This window comes from Leucopleurus acutus (genome assembly GCF_964270905.1).
Source record: "Leucopleurus acutus genome assembly, chromosome: 14".
Classification (NCBI taxonomy): Eukaryota; Metazoa; Chordata; class Mammalia; order Artiodactyla; family Delphinidae; genus Leucopleurus; species Leucopleurus acutus.
Genome location: NC_139156.1, coordinates 65,390,529 through 65,408,682, shown reverse-complemented (window position 1 = coordinate 65,408,682; position 18,154 = coordinate 65,390,529). Strand labels below are relative to the sequence as shown.

General features: G+C 37.7%; 1 protein-coding gene across 1 annotated transcript in view; it reads right to left on the bottom strand.

The window, feature by feature from the left end:
• Window positions 1-18,154, bottom strand: part of CTNNA3 (catenin alpha 3) — a 1,620,647-nt gene that overhangs the window by 302,562 nt on the left and 1,299,931 nt on the right. Inside the window, exon 13 of the mRNA XM_082854158.1 lies at window positions 11,741-11,892. Within this exon, the coding sequence (XP_082710284.1) occupies window positions 11,741-11,892 (152 nt within the window). The remainder of the gene's footprint in view (window positions 1-11,740; window positions 11,893-18,154) is intronic.

Below are 18,154 nucleotides of genomic sequence, written 5' to 3'. Positions count from 1 at the left end.
ATGGTTAGAGTACAGGTCTTTTGCCTCCTTAGGAAGATTTATTCCTAGGCATTTTATTCTTTTTGATGCGATGGTAAATGGGATTGTTTCCTTGATTTCTCTTTCTGATATTTCGTTGTTACTGTATAGGAATGCAAGAGATTTATGTGTATTAATTTTGTATCCTGCAACTTTACCAAATTTATTGATGAGCTCTAGCAGTTTTCTGGTAGCATCTTCAGGATTTTCTATGTATAGTATCATGTCACCTGCAAACAGTGACAGTTTTACTTAAAAGAACATGAAAAGATGCTCAACGTCACTAATTATTAGAGAAATGCAAATCAAAACTACAGTAAGGTACCACCTCACACCGGTCAAAATGGCCATCATCAAAAATCTACAAACAATAAATGCTGGAGAGGGTGTAGAGAAAAGGGAGCCCTCCACCTCACTGTTGGTGGAAATGTAAATTGGTACAGCCACTGTGGAGAACAGTACAGAGGCTCCTTAAAAAATTAAAAATATAGCTACCATACGATACAGCAATCCCACTCCTGGGCATACATCCGGAGAAAACCATAATTTGAAAAGATACATGCACCCCAATGTTCACTGCAGCACTATTTACAATAGCCAGGACATGGAAGCAACTTAAATGTCCATCGACAGAGGAATGGATAAAGAAGATGTGGTACATATATACAATGGAATATTACTCAGCCATAAAAAAGAATGAAATAATGCCATTTGCAGCAACATGAATGGACCTAGAGATTGTCAGACTGAGTGAAGTAAGTCAGGCAGAGAAAGACAAGTATCATATGATATTGTTTATATGTGGAATCTAAAAACAGGGTACAAATGAACTTATTTACAAAACAGATATAGAGTTACAGATGTAGAAAACAAACTTATAGTTACCGGGGCTTGGGGGTAGGGAGGGATAAACTGGGAGATTGGGATTGACACATACACACTACTATATATAAAAGAGATAGCTAATAAGGACCTACTGTATAGCACAGGGAACTCTACTCAATGCTCTGTAATGGCCTATATGGAAAAAGAATCTAAAAAAGAGTGGATATATGTATATGTACAACTGATTCACTTTGCAGTACACCTGAAACTAACATAACATTGTAAATCAACTATACTCCAATAAAAATTAAAAGAAAAAAGAAAGAAAGGAAGCACGTGGTTAGAGAGGGCAGTAAGTGGAAAGACACCAGAAGTGTAGGCATGTCTGCCAAATTGGAGAAACAGTCAGGAGGTCTAGGTATCTGAATTTGAAGGTGCAGGGAAGAGAGTTGTAGGGTAAGTATTCTTCAACAAATTGCCCCAAAAGTGGTTCTTGGGATTTCTGTGTTTATAACTAAGTGGCCCATCAACAAAGGGGAGTCAGTGAGGTAGAAGGGCTCCTGTTGAGTGCATAACAACACTGGGCCGTTTCCTTCTACGGAGGTAAAGGAAAATGTCCTGAACCAGGTGCTCAAAGACTCTGGATCTTATCCTGTTACTTCCCCATCGGTGTGTGACCTCAAGAGCCTCACTTCACTTCCTGACCTTTGCTATCAGGCTCCAGAATATTTCTCCCTTTGAAACTCCATCGTTTACTTTACGGATACTGGAAACACAAAAGTCTCAATATCCCTCCTACTATGAGTTATGCCAAAGTCTGTATCTTAAAAGTCATCACTTCATAAATTGTATCTTTCAGACTTTTTTTCTCTAGAAGGCTTATTCAACATTCCAAAAGTTACTTTTGAAATGTGGGCAGCCAAACATTTCACTTGAGTTAAGCGATCAGCCCCCCATAAGAGTTTTCAGGATGAAAACAAAATAGAAAATAATGAAAACGTATTATTAGATTTAACACTTAATATATTTACTAATTTATTTAATTACTAATGCAAGTTTAGTTATAAAAATTGAAATGAATTATTTAATAATTAACTTACCAGAAACAAACGATAAAAAAAAATCCCTTAAGATTCCACAACTAAACATCCCCCCATCGTCCCCATATTATTTTTCTATTCACAGTGCTAGCTATTTCCCCTGAAGGTACTTTCAAAGAGAGATGCTTGGCTCCTTAAACTCAGCTACTCTGAATCAGAGGCTCTGCATAGCACTTGTGTAGAGTTCCCTGAGTGCAAGGCTAGTCTGCATCAAAGCCCTTTTGGACCCTGGACTCTCCTGCCAGTCCACGGCTCTGACCCTTTGGTGAAAGAGCACTTCCGAGAATGACTTCAAGCTGAACATCTCTCTCCCAGCATGAGCAACAGAGATCACTGACTGGTGCTGCTTTGTAGCTTAACCAACAGGTTTCTCAATGAACACTTTTTCCTACTCTAGTCACCTCTGTTCCCTTAGTCAAAAGTCTCTTCAAATGGTGCACACATGAGGAAGGTCATTAAGTGCACTGAGAGCATACAGTCTCACCTCTTGCTGACCAGTGCTAGCAGGCGATTCTGCTTTTCCTTGCCTTAAACTCTTTGTTTTCAGAAGAAACAGCAAGAGCCTCACTACAGAATTCTTCCCAGTAATGTCTGATTTAAATCTGCATATAAAGCTAAGGTTACTCTGCTGCACGTCTTTTATTAAATTTCTTTAGAAAGCCCCCTGGAAATTGGCTTCTCTACAAACTGGCTCTGACACTATAAAGGAGTCATATCATTTCCAAAAAGGACAAAGTGCTTTAATTGGTATTCCCTGGCAAGACTCCTGTGAGAATGTAGAGACTAAGATGAATTCAGGAAATCTGCTTTCCACTGAAAAATGAAAAGGTGTAAATTCTTGAACGTTAAATAAATGTGAATGGTGCCTGAATAGATTCTCCACAGTCAACAAAGGGTCTGCAGAGCATGAAGAGTGGAAGGGAACATTTGCTAGCAGTTAGGCCTATGGAAAGAAAGTGTCGGAAAACCTGGCTTGATAAAGTACTGTGATCATTAGTGCCCAGGCACTGTGGAACGTAGTCTGGTGGGTAAAAATGATGCAACATGGGGCCTCAAGCAGCATAATCAGGACCCAGAAACTAGAGTGAACATAACAATATATCGTCCAAATTTGATACTTCTGAGAGTGAAAAGGGGGATAATCCAAATCTGTCCTAAGGAAACCAAGACATACACTTACCCTAATTCACTGCATGTTTAAATTCACTCAGCAAGTACTTACTTTATGAAAATTCATTTGCAATCCAATAATCTTTGGACAAATTTGTTACTACTATAACATAAAAAAAAAATAAGAAGTAATGGTTGAATAAAGTTGATGAATTTCAACATCATCATGTAAGTCTCAAAAAGTGAATTTCAAAATGTATGATAATCAAAGGCTAAGCTAAAATTTAATTTTATCTGCTGAATGAAAGTACCAAGAATGCAAAAAAATTCCGTTCAGCTTTTGGAGAAGGGTGAGTCCTAGTAATTAAAGGACTCTCTCTGCAAAATAGTAGGGCAGGAATATAAAATTTGCAAAGGAAGAAGCACAGATAGCTCAAACTACAAAAGAAAAGGTAAAAAAATTTGAGCACCTAAGGCGTGGAAGCCCTCAGGGTAAAAAGGAGGATGGAGAAAGGAGGCTGGGGCACTTCCTATTCATCCCTTCCCGTGGGAATAGAAAGAATTAGCAGAAGTTGTTCTAGGTGGTCACATGATTCAAAAAACTTGGAAGGAAAAACAATTCTAATATTCAAATGTTTTGGACAATTGGATTTATAAGGGAAAACTAATAAAGGAGTGATTGGATCCTTGGGCAAGTCATTCAAGATTTTGGTAAACAGTCAAAACAGACTATCTAAAACAAGGGTGAGAAAACTTACTCTGTAATGAACCAAATAGTAAATGTTTTAGGCTTTGTGAGCTGCATAGTTTCTGCTGTAGCACAAAGAGCAAGGTATAATATATGGGTGTGTCTGTATTCCTAAAATTAGAATTTCATATAATTTTCACATTTCAGAAATTCTTCTTACAAATTTTTCAACCATCTAAAAATATTAAAATCATTCTTCACCTGAAGACCATACAAGACAGATGGTGGGCTAAATTTGGCCCTAAGGCCGTAAGTTTGCCAACCCCTGATCTAAGATAATAAGTAATGAGTCACAAATATAGGGAATAAAAATCAACAAAAGAGGAGACATGCATTAGAAATATCTGGTAGGCAGACAGTTATAAAGTAGAAAGGTGATAATTTTATAGTATTCAAAGTGTTAGCATTTTCAGAAGTCCAAGCAGGCCTTTCTAATTAGTCCTAATTAATACTGTTTGGTAGAACTTTAATTAAAACTGCCTGTGGGGGCTTCCCTGGTGACGCAGTGGTTGAGAGTCCGCCTGCCGATGCAGGGGACACGGGTTCATGCCCCGGTCCGGGAGGATCCCACATCCCGTGGAGCGGCTGGGCCTGTGAGCCATGGCTGCTGAGCCTGCGCTCCGCAACGGGAGAGGCCACAACAGTGAGAGGCCCGCGTAACGCAAAAAAAAAAACAAAAAAAAAAACAAACCTACCTGTTTTCTAAGGTGTTGGCTACTGGGCAAAACATTATTTTCTTAAATTATCTTTATCAATATAATTTACAAGTAATTTTATGTGTACAATTTGATGAGTTTTGACAAATGTATACACCCATGTAACCACCTTGGACTATTAGTCTTCATAAAAGTCTGCTGAGAATTTGTTTGGGACGTCATTAAATCTAAAATCAATTTTGGGGGACTTCCCTGGTAGCACAGTGGTTACGAATCCGCCTGCCAATGCAGGGGACACGGGTTCGATCCCTGGTCTGGGAAGATCCCACATGCCTCGGAGCAACAAAGCCCGTGCGCCACAACTACTGAGCGTGCACTCTAGAGCTCGCAAGCCACAACTACTGGGCCCATGTGCTGCAACTACTGAAGCCCTTGCGCCTAGAGCCCATGCTCCGCAACGAGAAGCCACCGCACTGAGAAGCCCACACACGGCAACAAAGAGTAGCCCCCGCTCACTGCAACTAGAGAAAGCCTGCACGCACCAACAAAGACCAAACACCGCAGGAAAAAAAAAATAAAAAAAATCAATTTGGGGAAAATTGACCCCTTTAGCAATACTGAGTCTCCCAGTCCAGAAATATGATAAACTCCAAATATTTAAGTGATTTTAGTTTTTCTTAGTAATATTTTTGAATATTTGTAAAATTGAAATTTTTATAATTTTTGGAGTTTAGATCATGTACGTCTTTGTTAAATTTATCACTAAGTTTATTTTGTTTTTAATGCTGAAATATACTGTACTTTTAAAAGATATATTTTCTAGTTGTTAGTTACTACTATACAGAAGAATATACTTTGAGTTTCATTGTATTTCTCTACTGTACTTTTCTTTTTTTTTGCTGCACCCTGTGGCATGCAGGATCCTAGTTCCCTGACCAGGGATCGAACCTAAACCCCCTGCAGTGGAAGCACCGAGTCTTAACCACTGGAGGACCAGGGAAGTCCCTGTTGTACTTCTCTTATTTCACTAATTTTGCCCTTATTTTTATTTTTCCCTTGCTCCCATTATAAAATTGTTTTTTGTATACTGACCTTGTATTCTGTGATCTAAACTTATTTATCAGTTCTACTAGCATGTTTTTTTTTGTTTTTATAAATTTATTTTTTAGGATTTTCAATGTAGTTGAGAATATAATTTACCAATCTAGACAGTTTCACTTTTTCCTTTGTAACCAATACTTTTTATTTATTATATTACTATTAATATTATTATGATTATTGATTTACTGTTCCGGCCAGAACATCCATAACATTGCACTGCTTTGGAAAATGGACATTCTCACTTTGTTCCTAATCTTAGGGAACAGTGTTTTGTCTTTCATTTTAAGTACAATTTTAAAGCTACTTTACTAGGTAAAAGTAGTAATTTAATGGTATGCTTTCATTTCCCTCCACAGCGAAGAAACTAATGATATCATGTAAAATAACAATGTAAGTGGTAATGTAAAACAGGGACTTCAATGCACGTCTTGATTTTACACAGTATTTTTTTCACTATTCCTTCATTTCCAAGTTGCATTACACAGAGTTCTAACTGTACAAGATAATATTCTACACTGGTTAGCTTCTAACTGACACCACCATAGCCGTTCTCTCTGGCAGTGTGAGTGAGACTTCAAAGAGAAAAACAGCAGCGCAGTCCAGAAGACATATAAAGAAAAAAAATTTTTGAGGTCATGAAGAAAAGACACTACGGTGGACAATGAAAGAAGTTCAAAGAAATCATGACAGTGCAAGTAATTTAAATTATAAAAATTATATATTATTCCAGTAAAAGCTATAAATCTATCTACTTCTATACACATAGTAGAACTGGACACAAAAGGTTTTTCTGGCTATATAAGCTGAAGTTGTATATTAAACTATGTTCCAATTCTAGAATCCATTTAAATGATTCAGGTAAAGATGGTCCATGTAAACTGGGACATGTAAATGTTTTTTTAATTTATTTTATTTTTCTTTGTTTTTTCAAAAATTAATTTCCATCAAGTGAGATATCCAAAATATGTTCCTCTTCCCTGAAACATAAAGTTAGAAAACTAACACAGAAAATCTAAATTTATGATGGTCCTGAAAATCTTCACATTCGTCTTTGCAAAGTTCTCTGTATTCTCAGAGAACTTTTGATAACTCACATGTGAAAATGCACAAAGAAAATATATGAAAGTCTACATTCTGAACACCTGTTACAGGATGAATTTTTGCTGAATCTTTTCCTCTCTTTGAGAGTATTTCACTTCTGGCCACCCACGCTAGTCTCTCACAATTCACTTATGCCATCCTTTTCAAATTTCCTCTATTTCTGGTTAAGCACCTTTTACCAAAAAGATGAGCCACTGAGCCTCCTTGTATGTTTCAAGAGGTTAAGAAAAACAATACGCAGAATTATAACGCTAGCTTAAAGTAATACGGGTTCAAAAGCAAAATTTGCATTAAATCAACTATAATTCAGACACCCAATGCTGATAAACACGGCTATCCTCTTATACAATGTAAACGGTACCGTGAGAAAAAAAAATAATGCTTTGAACTTCACCCTTTCAAGTTACTTTTTGGGTTTCAGCTTCACGTTGCTCCATGAGCATATTTCTACAGCTTCTATAGCTAACATTCTTCAAGATATACAAAATCATAGGCAGCTTCAGTAGTACTAGTTCTTTTCACAGTGGTAACAGCAATAGAAGCTATCTTCTTATTAGACTACTATTTACTAAGTACTTCATTTCTGTTAGCTCATTTTGTCAGCATAATAATCTTTTAAAGTAGGTATAATACCAAGTTCATTTTACAAAGGAGGAAACTGAAGCTTAGTGAGATTTGTTACTTGCTTTCGTTTTAACCATTATATTATTAGGGTTCTTGCCGGGCTGCACCGCACAGGCCTACAAGCCCTATGCTTGCCCAGCTTCAAGACTGAAGAAAGAGCTGGGAGTCAGCAACAGAGACGTCAGTGGTTTAAGGGATGGGGGAGCTTACGCGTCTGAAGCAAGGTCCTGGAGAGACACCCCAGCGTGTGCTTCAGAAGACGGGCAGGACATGGCAGCCGTCCTCACTCCGGGAGAAAGGGGAGTTTGCCAGTTATAGGGGAATTGATTTCAGATGGGCTCATTAGTTACCAGGGAAACCAGCAGAGGGGCATGCTCTTCACAGCCCCCTTTAATAATAACAATCACTAGCTGGGGCCTGGGGCAAGTATGTAGGAAGGTCAGTCATATGCATAAGATACAGGTGAAGCAGGCAGTGGTCGGGGAGGGGAGGTACAGAGAGCAAGAGAACAGCCACCTTAAGTGGCCTGACCATACAGCTCTTAATCACTGTAAAATTTACTCATAGATATTAAACACCAAACAGATAAAAAATATTAATACTTCCTACTCTCCAAGGTTAAGAATGAGATTCTACAAACTCAATTGTCCATACACTGAATCCAGTGGAGACAGTAATAGTAAATGTCACAGTATTTGACTCAGAAATTTAAAAAATAATCTAAACAATGGCAAACATAGTTATTCATCAAAATAAATATTAAAGACCAGTATAATCATATTTTTTTGTAAAACTATAAAATATCAGGCTACGATCTTAAGTTAGTATTTTATCATCTCAAGAGCACTGAAGAACACTCATGAAAATTCAGGTGCAAGACTGGATTCTGTAACACGCACACACATTCTCAAGAGCACAGCTTAGCCTTCCCTGAACTTGCATAATTACACATGTATTGCCTTAATGTTGACACTCTTTAGATACTCTAAATAAAGTTTTGTAGTTTTAAGTTCAGGATACTGGTCAGCATTACATCTGACCTTTGAAAGAGAAGATTATACCAGATCAATTTTATTATCGTCTATGATAAAGGGACAGTCCTCAAAGAAAAAAAAAAAAAAGATTTTCATTAATTACACCTGAGTTACCCTTCTATTTTTCATACTATAATCAAATTAGCAGTTAAGTACAATGGTTTCTGGGTCATCATCCAAGGAATCCCTGCAGAAGTGCTGTACAGGTGCCCCTAGCAGCTGTCTAGGAGACTGGGGGTGTAGGGACAGAGATAATGGGCCTCTAGACTATCCTGCATCGTTTCAAGCACAGGATTTCTGCTTTTATCTGGGTTTTTTTGGGCCATAAAATGTGTTTGAAGAAAGAGTATCTTTACCTCAACAATCAAAACAAACATTCTTTCAAACCGAACACTTACCAGTATGTTCTCAGCTGGCTGGAGCATCAGATTCTAAGGGATCTTAACACTAATGTCCTTAACTGGAGCTATCTAGCAGGGGTTAAGGGCCAATATGATTTAATATTTTTATTTGTAATCTAGATGAAGGAACTAAGATTATAATCTCATATTTCTAATTAATACTAATTTAGGTATGGTCACCAACCAAAATTAAAAACAACCTGATAAATTACATGAAGAATCATTTAGAAATATAATGCAGCGTTTAATAGCATCAGGATCTGGGGCCAAGAGCAAACACATCAAATCAAAATGGAGAAGGGATATACAGGCAACAACAGTATAAAAAATAAAAACAAAAATGTTATTGTCTATCCAATAATCATGGTGTTTAAGAGGGGAAAAATTAGGCTAACAGTAGTTGGCTGTATTAATAGCCGTAATGTAAGAATACATCTTCCACTTTATTTGACAACGGACTGGCTCTAATTAGAGTATGCTTTTTGATAGTCTCATTTGAGAAGTTTGTTGAAAAGTTAAATAAGGACTAGTAAAGAACACAAAATACTAAATTATTGGGCTTCCCCGGTGGCGCAGTGGTTGAGAGTCCGCCTGCCGATGCAGGGGACACGAGTTCGTGCCCCGGTCCGGGAAGATCCCACATGCCGTGGAGCGGCTGGTCTCGTGAGCCATGGCCGCTGAGCCTGCGCGTCCGGAGCCTGTGCTCCGCAATGGGAGAGACCACAACAGTGAGAGGCCTGTGTACCGCAAAAAACAAAACAAAACAAAACAAAAAAACACAATTATTTCTATGAGGAACAGTTAAAAGAAATTGAAGCATTTACCTTGAAAAAGAGATGGCTATAGGGAAAAATTACTGCCCTCTAAGTAAGAATTACAATAAATTGTTCTCCTGCTCTAAACAGGACTACTGCAAATGAGGGATATATAGAAATAATGGCAAGACAATTTAATTTGCTATAAGTAAGCTATTTTGATAATAATAAAATTTTTAAATACTAGAATATTCAAGTGGGAGAGGTTATAAAACTTTTGTCCCTAGATAGCTTTTGCAGAAAAAAACAAAACAGAAACCAAAACGCATTCCCTGCCCTGGTTCACCTATGCTATTTCACTGGTTTATCTTCTCAAACATCCACCAAGGGATACTGGAAATGTGGGGCTTTCACTCTTGTAAAGCTACCTCCTGAAGTCTATGTGCCTTCTTCATACTTTCAGTGTTTCCCTCCTGGTTCCACCTATCCAGCTCTGAATTAATACTAGCCCACTAGTCACCCAGTCCACACAGGTAAGGAATAAAAACTTTTGTTAGAAGAAGAAACTATTTGGCAAAGGTACTTTGCAGTTCAGACATAGTACTAGTACACTACCACTGTTCCCAGTCACATACGAACAAATACTTCTAGACTGTTCATAAATATATATGGAGGTTTCTCCCTGTATAACTGGCTTGCTGGCAGGTTTTCCCGAGCTCTGAAGTGCTAGATCCCATGTCTTGACACCTCTAGACTTTCTCTTACAATTTCTTCCATAAGCGTCCATCTGCCCTGCGGGGCTCCTCGACTTCTCTTGGCCCTTTTCCCTACAAGGTCCTCAGTTGGCTCCATTTTTATGAACTGTTCCATGTAACCTATGACATTCAGACCTGTCAGATACTACTGAGGCTCCATCCTTATCTCCTCAGTACATCCAATTCCATCTCACAGTCTTACTAACAGTTAATTCCAGAGGCCTTCAAATTGAACTCTACTCATACTTACAAATTGCACTCACCGGTCTTACTGATTCTTCTTTCCTTTACTCTGCCTCAGGGTGGATTTTGGCCACAAGAGCTTGATTGGCCCTGCAGGAGGCTCTGGTAACACTTCTGAAGAGAGGTGGCCTTTAACCAAGGGTGAATAGGTGGATAAGCTGGATTTTGTTTCCCTAAGGTAAGATAATTCTGAGATGTGCTCTACGGTACCCTCCTAGCGTTGCCCAGGCTCAAGCCCAAGTTGTCTGCAGTGACTCATAATCGCCACTTGTTGGTTCTCTGTCTCACTTTTTCCTAAACAGACTAATGTTAACACAAATATTTGACTCTGCCTCCAGGTGAACCAATCCTAAAATAATCTATCTCCATATATTTACATGTGCATTTTCCCAAGAACTTCTACTGTTTTTTTGTTTTTGTTTTTTTGCGGTACGCGGGCCTCTCACTGTCGTGGCCTCTCCCGTTGCGGAGCACAGGTTCTGATGCGCAGGCTCAGCGGCCATGGCTCACGGGCCCAGCCACTCCCCGGCATGTGGAATCTTCCCGGACCGGGGCACGAACCCGTGTCCCCTGCATCGGCAGGCGGACTCTCAACCACTGCGCCACCAGGGAAGCCCTTTTTTTTCTTTTTAATAGCATTAAAAAATATCCCACATTAACATTTTGAGTAAAAACAAATAATCTTGGTCTGTGTATATATATGCGGTGTGCCCACAACAAACGACTCAATTTCACACTCAGGAAGATGGTATATATTCTCCCAAATAGACAACTCTCAAACATTTCTTGTTTCTGGCAGTTACAAGTGAGATTTCTTACAGAACACTCTGATTCTATGATCTAGTATGAGAGGGTTCAGCCATAGAAATACCTTGTTTTAGACACATTTTTCTATAAATTTCAGTAGTGATGAGAAAGATCCTCTCCTTTCTGCTCAAGAAAAGAAAGTAAATTACTTTATGTATTGTTCTTTGGCTTTTGACACGCTATGTGACACTTCAGCAAATCCTGCACACAATGATTTCTATCATTTCTGCACATGTGGCAGTTAAAAGTGCTCATTTGCATAAGTTACAACCATATACATAAGTAAAAGCGTTGTTTTTGACAGTAGATCTGATTTTGGGGATACATATGAATTTCTAAAGTTCTAATGGATTTCAGCATTGACGTTACAGCATAGAAATAAAACATTTCTTGCAATCATTCCAGGCATACCAGACGGTGAAAAGTGTTACAATAATTCAATAGAAGGTAAAGCAAACTTACCCGAATCATCATGACTGAACATCTAATATCATGAATTGTATCATAGATCTTTTTTGAGATGTCCACAAACTGATCATCATCAAACACATCCAAAGAGTTTTTACTTAAGGCTTCCAAGGCAACATTCACTTGTGTTACAAATTCCGGAATTACTGTTAAAATGAATAAGAAAGAGAAAATTGTCCTATTTGTATTTTCAGATTTCTGGAGTTTCCAGGAAATGGAGAATCATATTTTTAAGCAAACACTTGATTAATAATATTTCAATTATTTTTTAAATGTAGGGAGACAAAACATTTTGGCAGGATAATCTTGAATCTCTGAAATACAAAGGTAACCAAAGACAAGAAAGGCATCGTTATGGAAATGTTTTAAAAGATTATCTTTCTCCTTTATAGCATTTTTGTTTTTACCAAGGCTGGAACCATATAATTATTTTTCATCCGATCCAGTGTAAGCTCAAAGAAATGACAAAAAAGAATTGGTGTGAATAATAGTTGAAATTGTAAACATAAAAATATTTAAAGAAAAAAACATTTGAGTTGCTAAATAGAAGAAAATTAACTAAAGACACTAATTCTATCTCATAGAAATAATAAAACTACTGTAAACTTTCTATTGATAAAATATTTCCTCATCATCAAAAACATTAATGCAAAGAGACTGGTGATCTTATATGCAAAACGTTTCTATGTAAACTAACACAACATTGAATGAGTTTAGGGATATATCAATCAGTAAGGCCAATCCAAAGAATGCCCTTTTTTTTTATTAAGATTTCAAAATAGTCTCAATTAAAAACATTTTTCTGACTTTACTTTTAAGGTTAATGATAACAACATTCATTAACTCTTCAATAGATTCAAGGCAGTTTTCTAAGTGTTTGCTGTGATTTAAATCTTAAAACAACCCCACTATTAACCTGGGGTTCATACTTAGTTGAATGACAAAGACACAGAGAAATCAAGACTCTTTCACAGAATCATTCTGCTAATATGACTTTTAACTACTATACCATATCATATTGAATAAGTTTCTTCCCCATGTGAATATGCAGGATAAAAGCAATTGATTTTTAGAGCAATGATTCCAAACCTGGAAGATACAGTACTTTATCTAACACAAAAATATGAATAAATATTATTTTTTCCTCCATCCAAATCTCTATCTGCATGTATGGCACACCATGTCTTGCACTCCTACCTGCCATGTTCTTGATATGGGGAAATGTTGGCAATATACATAGGTACCCATATTTTATCTAGTCTCGTCTTTCCTCCACCTACTAAAATGTATCACCTATACCCTAATTCTTAGTTCCTATACCCACCAGGATTATCCACTGTGCTTTTCTCCTCTGTTCATTCTCCAGGTGTACCATCCAATAAAAAGGGGCACCTGGCCACATAGGGCCACATATGACTATGACACATTAAATTCATTAAAATTTAATTTAATTTGAAATTGAGTTCCTCAATCACATTTACCACATTTCAAGTGCTCAGTATACACCTAGGGCTATTGAATTCTGTTTTGAGAGTGGCAAGATGGAATGTTTCTATCATACCAGAACTTCTACTGGATAATATTATTCAGTAGTGAGATTTCATGAAATCATTGTCTCACTTTCAGTGAACAGAATAACAAAGGCAAGGAGAAAGCTAACTCACACCACTTTGCGTAGGAGAAACACTCCTGAACCACAATTCCCACTAATTTAGGTGTGACTCCCAAAGTGTATCTCTAATCTAACCTTTTCCCTGAATGCCAGAGCTATAAATCCAAAATGGTCCACTGCAAAATTCTACCTAAATCTTTCATAACACCTCAAATGCATCCTATCTAAACTTAAACACATTCTTTTCTACCTGGAAAGCCTAATTTTCTTGTAATATTTTCTATCTTGACGCCCAGTCATCAAGGAAAAACACTCAGGTGTTTTCTTTTACCTCCTACTCGTTTTTAACCTCTATATGCAAATGTCCTCTAAGTGAAATCTCCTCTACCATATAAGTACATTTTAAATCCATTGCCAGTGCAGCCCCACTGCCTCTAGCCATCATTATCTCCTGCTTGAGCCCTCACCATAGTCCTCCTGCCTAAGATCTTCTCATCCTTCAGACGCATCGTAAGTATAATCTTACTGACAAAGCCAACTCTTAGCAGTGAGTACAACAGTGTCTGTCACAAAACAGATTCTCAATAAGTTGTTTTATTAGTGAGTCACATCACTACACTGTTCAAAAATGTTCACTGGTTCCTTGAAACTTTTTCCTGTTTGTATCCCAAGTGTCTAGCCTGGCACATAGTAGATACGTAATTGAATTAAGTAATCGAATGAGTTAATGAATGAATAAATATAAAAACCCCACAAAAATGTAGGTACAAATTTAACATGTTAAGCTTGCATTTCAATGCAATTTAGGTTTTGTTCATACTAGGGAATCTCCAAAAATATACTTATGTGGGCTTATAAGAATATTCGACATATTTAATGAGTTAATCTTTACTTTTTATAGTGTTGAGAAAGGAGGAAACTCTTACGGAAAAGTGTCCAGTTATTTCACATTTCCTTCAGGTTATTGGGGTGAACAGCAAACCCCCCAACAAAACTTCTACTCCAAAGAACATGGCAGAGAGTCTCCTGATCACTTTGACATCCTCTATTAACCCTAAAGACATAGATAAATACAAAGAGATGTGGTTTCAAAACTTCTGGTGGGGCTTCCCTGGTGGCTCAGTGGTTGAGAGTCTGCCTGCCGATGCAGGGCACGCGGGTTCGTGCCCTGGTCTGGGAAGATCCCACATGCTGCGGAGAGGCTGGGCCCGTGAGCCGTGGCCACTGACCCTGCGCTTCGGGAGCCTGTGCTCCGCAACGGGAGAGGCCACAGCAGTGAGAGGCCCGCATACTGCAAAAAAAAAAAAAACCTTCTGGTGGTCTACCACTGACAAAACTCTTTTCATAGTCTTCCCCACTAAAAAAAGGTTTTTCTCATCCACCAAACAAGTGTTCCATAAAATAATAATTTAACTCTTTCTATCTACATCTTCAGTTTGTTACTAACTGCCTCTACAATTTGAAACTGCTCCTATCATCTTCCTATGTAGATCTTGGCCAAAAAAAGAGAGACAAGCATCAAATCATGTAAAGGTCTAGTTTTCACTGCCATGTGAGATAATGTGAGAAAGATTTGGTATATTTTAAGGAAAATACATCATAGCCTTTTCATCATTGCAACATGATTTCAATTTAACTCCTTTAGGGGCCTCTTACTAATAAACTAATATTAGTTCCAATTAAAATAAAATCTTTGAGAAGCCAATGTTTAGTTTCTGAAGTACAGATGGAAACTACTACTTTTTTCACTCTAACAGCATAAATGAACTATTCAAAGCCGACATGTGATACATTTCTCATTTCATTAGCTTAAACATCAGCCGTGGGTGTGCTTTATTCATACTATGGACATATGGTTGCTTGGATCAGAGTGGGCGTGAAATTTTTTAATGCTTTCAAAATACAAAGTGAGTATAATTAAGTAGCCAGTTAGTGGTAATTTAGAAGGAAAAACAAATTGACAAAGCGATCTCAAATCCATAATCTACCTACATTTCAAGAAAACAAGGTTTACACACAGTATACCATCCATCATGTTATACAATCATTGATCAGAGAGGGGGACACCTTAAACAAATTCACTCTAATCATCTGACATCCCAGGTAGGATCAACTGTTCTGAACTTTGGAGTGTAGATTTATTAAACACAAGGGCCTTGGGGTCAATACCTTGTCAACTTCAAAGTATCTTGTCTATTTTATACTGCCAAATTCTAAGCCAGTCCTGAACTCGTTAGAAGTCTGTACTTTCTCTACCAACCTTATTCAGAATATGCAGAATAATAATATCCATTGAGTGCTTACTCATCTGGGCACTGTGCTAAGCATTTTGTATGCATTGTCTCATTTAATCCCCACAGCAGCCCTGTGAGGCAGGAACTATCATTATCCTGATTTCACTGATGAGGAAACTGAGGTCAAACAGCTAATAAGTGGCAGGCTGGTAACTGAGACTCCAGAGCTTGCTCTCCGAGCCCCAAAGCTGCACTGCCTCCTTTTTTTTTTTTTTTTTTTGCGGTACGCGGGCCTCTCACCGTTGTGGCCTCTCCCGTTGCGGAGCACAGGCTCCGGACGCGCAGGCTCAGCGGCCATGGCTCACGGGCCCAGCCGCTCCGCAGCATGTGGGATCTTCCGGGACCGGGGCACGAACCCCTATCCCCTGCATCGGCAGGCGATCTCTCAGCCACTGCGCCACCAGGGAAGCCTCACTGCCTCCTTTTGATAAGTAAAATACTTTGGGCTTCTTAATTTCAGTGCTCCTGGGGCACTGAAATTAATGTTAATGTTAATTAACATAAATGTTAATGTCAATTAATTTCTAAATTAATGTTAATTTTCTGGCAATAGAGCCAACTTCTCCCAGGCCTTGAGTCTCGCTCTGGTACTAACTCAGGAATGTTTTATCCCTTCTCATTTCTTGCTAGGTTTATTAAGTGCTTTTGAAAGTAGGTAAGGGTACATAATTATTGGATTAAGTAGGTCAGAAAAAAATCCAGAATCATTATAGGTAATCATCTCCAATGATGTCACTGAATTATGTTTCTATCATTAATAAAATGCAGATCAAAATATTTCTAATCATACTATTATCTTTGAAAATTACCAATGATAGAGGTATTTGGCTTTGAAAATTCACATAATGCTACGTCACCATTTCTTTACATGATGCGAAGTAAGTGGGAAGAACTTACAGCAGAACGTGCAATTAAGCATATGCATGACTTCTATAAATGCCACATACTCGTCATTTTTTAGATTGATTGAACAAATATTGATTATCAAGATTCATACCTTTTTTTTTTAAGGAAGCCAAGAGTATGTATCAGTACTGTGTTTGGTCCCTCACAGATTACGTATCATAAAAGTCAATAACTGGTGAGAATTTTTCCTTTTTTCAAATGAGAGAATCAAGGATCGGAGTGAGTGCTTTATGACACATCACACAGTTAACAAGAGCCATACTGGCCTCACTGTTCTGCTCTACCCCTACCTTTCAAACATCTGGAATAGCTCAAAAAAAAAAAAAAAAAAACCCTAAGAAATAACAGAGAGAAAAGACTTTGTTGTCATGGCTTCATGATACTATACTGATACTTTTTTCCCCCTTTGGCAGACATGTTTTTTCTATATATGAAATTCTGGATCATTTAATTAGCCTGAGTGTCCAGCTTTGGGTATCTCCAGTGCCTTAGGGACTTAGCTGTTTTCCCTAAAGCTTACTCTTGATGTTTCTCAATAATACATTAATATTAATAAATAATATTAATTTATTTAAAGGTTTTAGAAATTAGTCATGACTACTTAATATAAAATTTAGCTCTTTCACAATTTTCCTCATAACATTTTCAAATTTGTTAACACCACAATAATTGGTTAAATGAATGTAACTATTTAAGTATTTAAAGTTGGACCTGGACCAAGTAATGGTCTATGATGACCTCTGCTCATTATGTAACACACTATTTTAATGGAGTTATTAACAAGTTGCCTCTGAAAAAAAAATTTTTGTTAGCTGTTTTTGTATTTCTTAGTATGAATTCTCACATATTTAAACTATCAATGCAATTTCCTATACTATCAAACCTCTCAAAATTCATCAATTTAAACTTTTACCAGGTGTAAGAGCCAGCACTCAACATGGCCTCTGATGATCCCAGCCTCCAGGTATTCACGTCTTAGTATACCCCTTCCCCACATTGTGCCAGACCTGTGTGCCAAACAGGACGTAGTATAAATGATGGGATGTTGCTTCTTAGGCTATTTAAAAAAGACTTCAAGAATTCCATCTTGGTCATTCTCTCTCATGTACTGCTTGCTCTGAAGAACTTCAGATGTTATGCTGTGAACAGCGTAATTGAGATGTCCACATGGCAAGGAACTGAGGCTGCTAGCTAACAGCCAGCAAGGATATGAGGCCTTGGACCAGCAGCCATGAGCTTAGAGGTGGATCCTCTAGTTTCACTCGAGCCTTCAAAATAACTGCAGCTTCAGATGACATCTTGACTGCAATGTCATGAGACTGAGGCAGAATCACACAGCTAAGCCGCTCCTGGATTCCTAACTCTCAGAAAATGTGAAAGATAATAAATGTTTGCTGTTTTAAGCTACTAAATTTTGAAGTAATTTGGTTTACAATGGATATATACCACACTAAGAGACTGGAAAGGTCTAAGAGAATACATTAGTTTTGCCTGTTTCAGTTCATTCAAATGGAATCATACTGTATATATTCTTGTTTTGTTTTTAATATCTTTATTGGAGTATAATTGCTTTACAATGGTGTGTTAGTTTCTGCT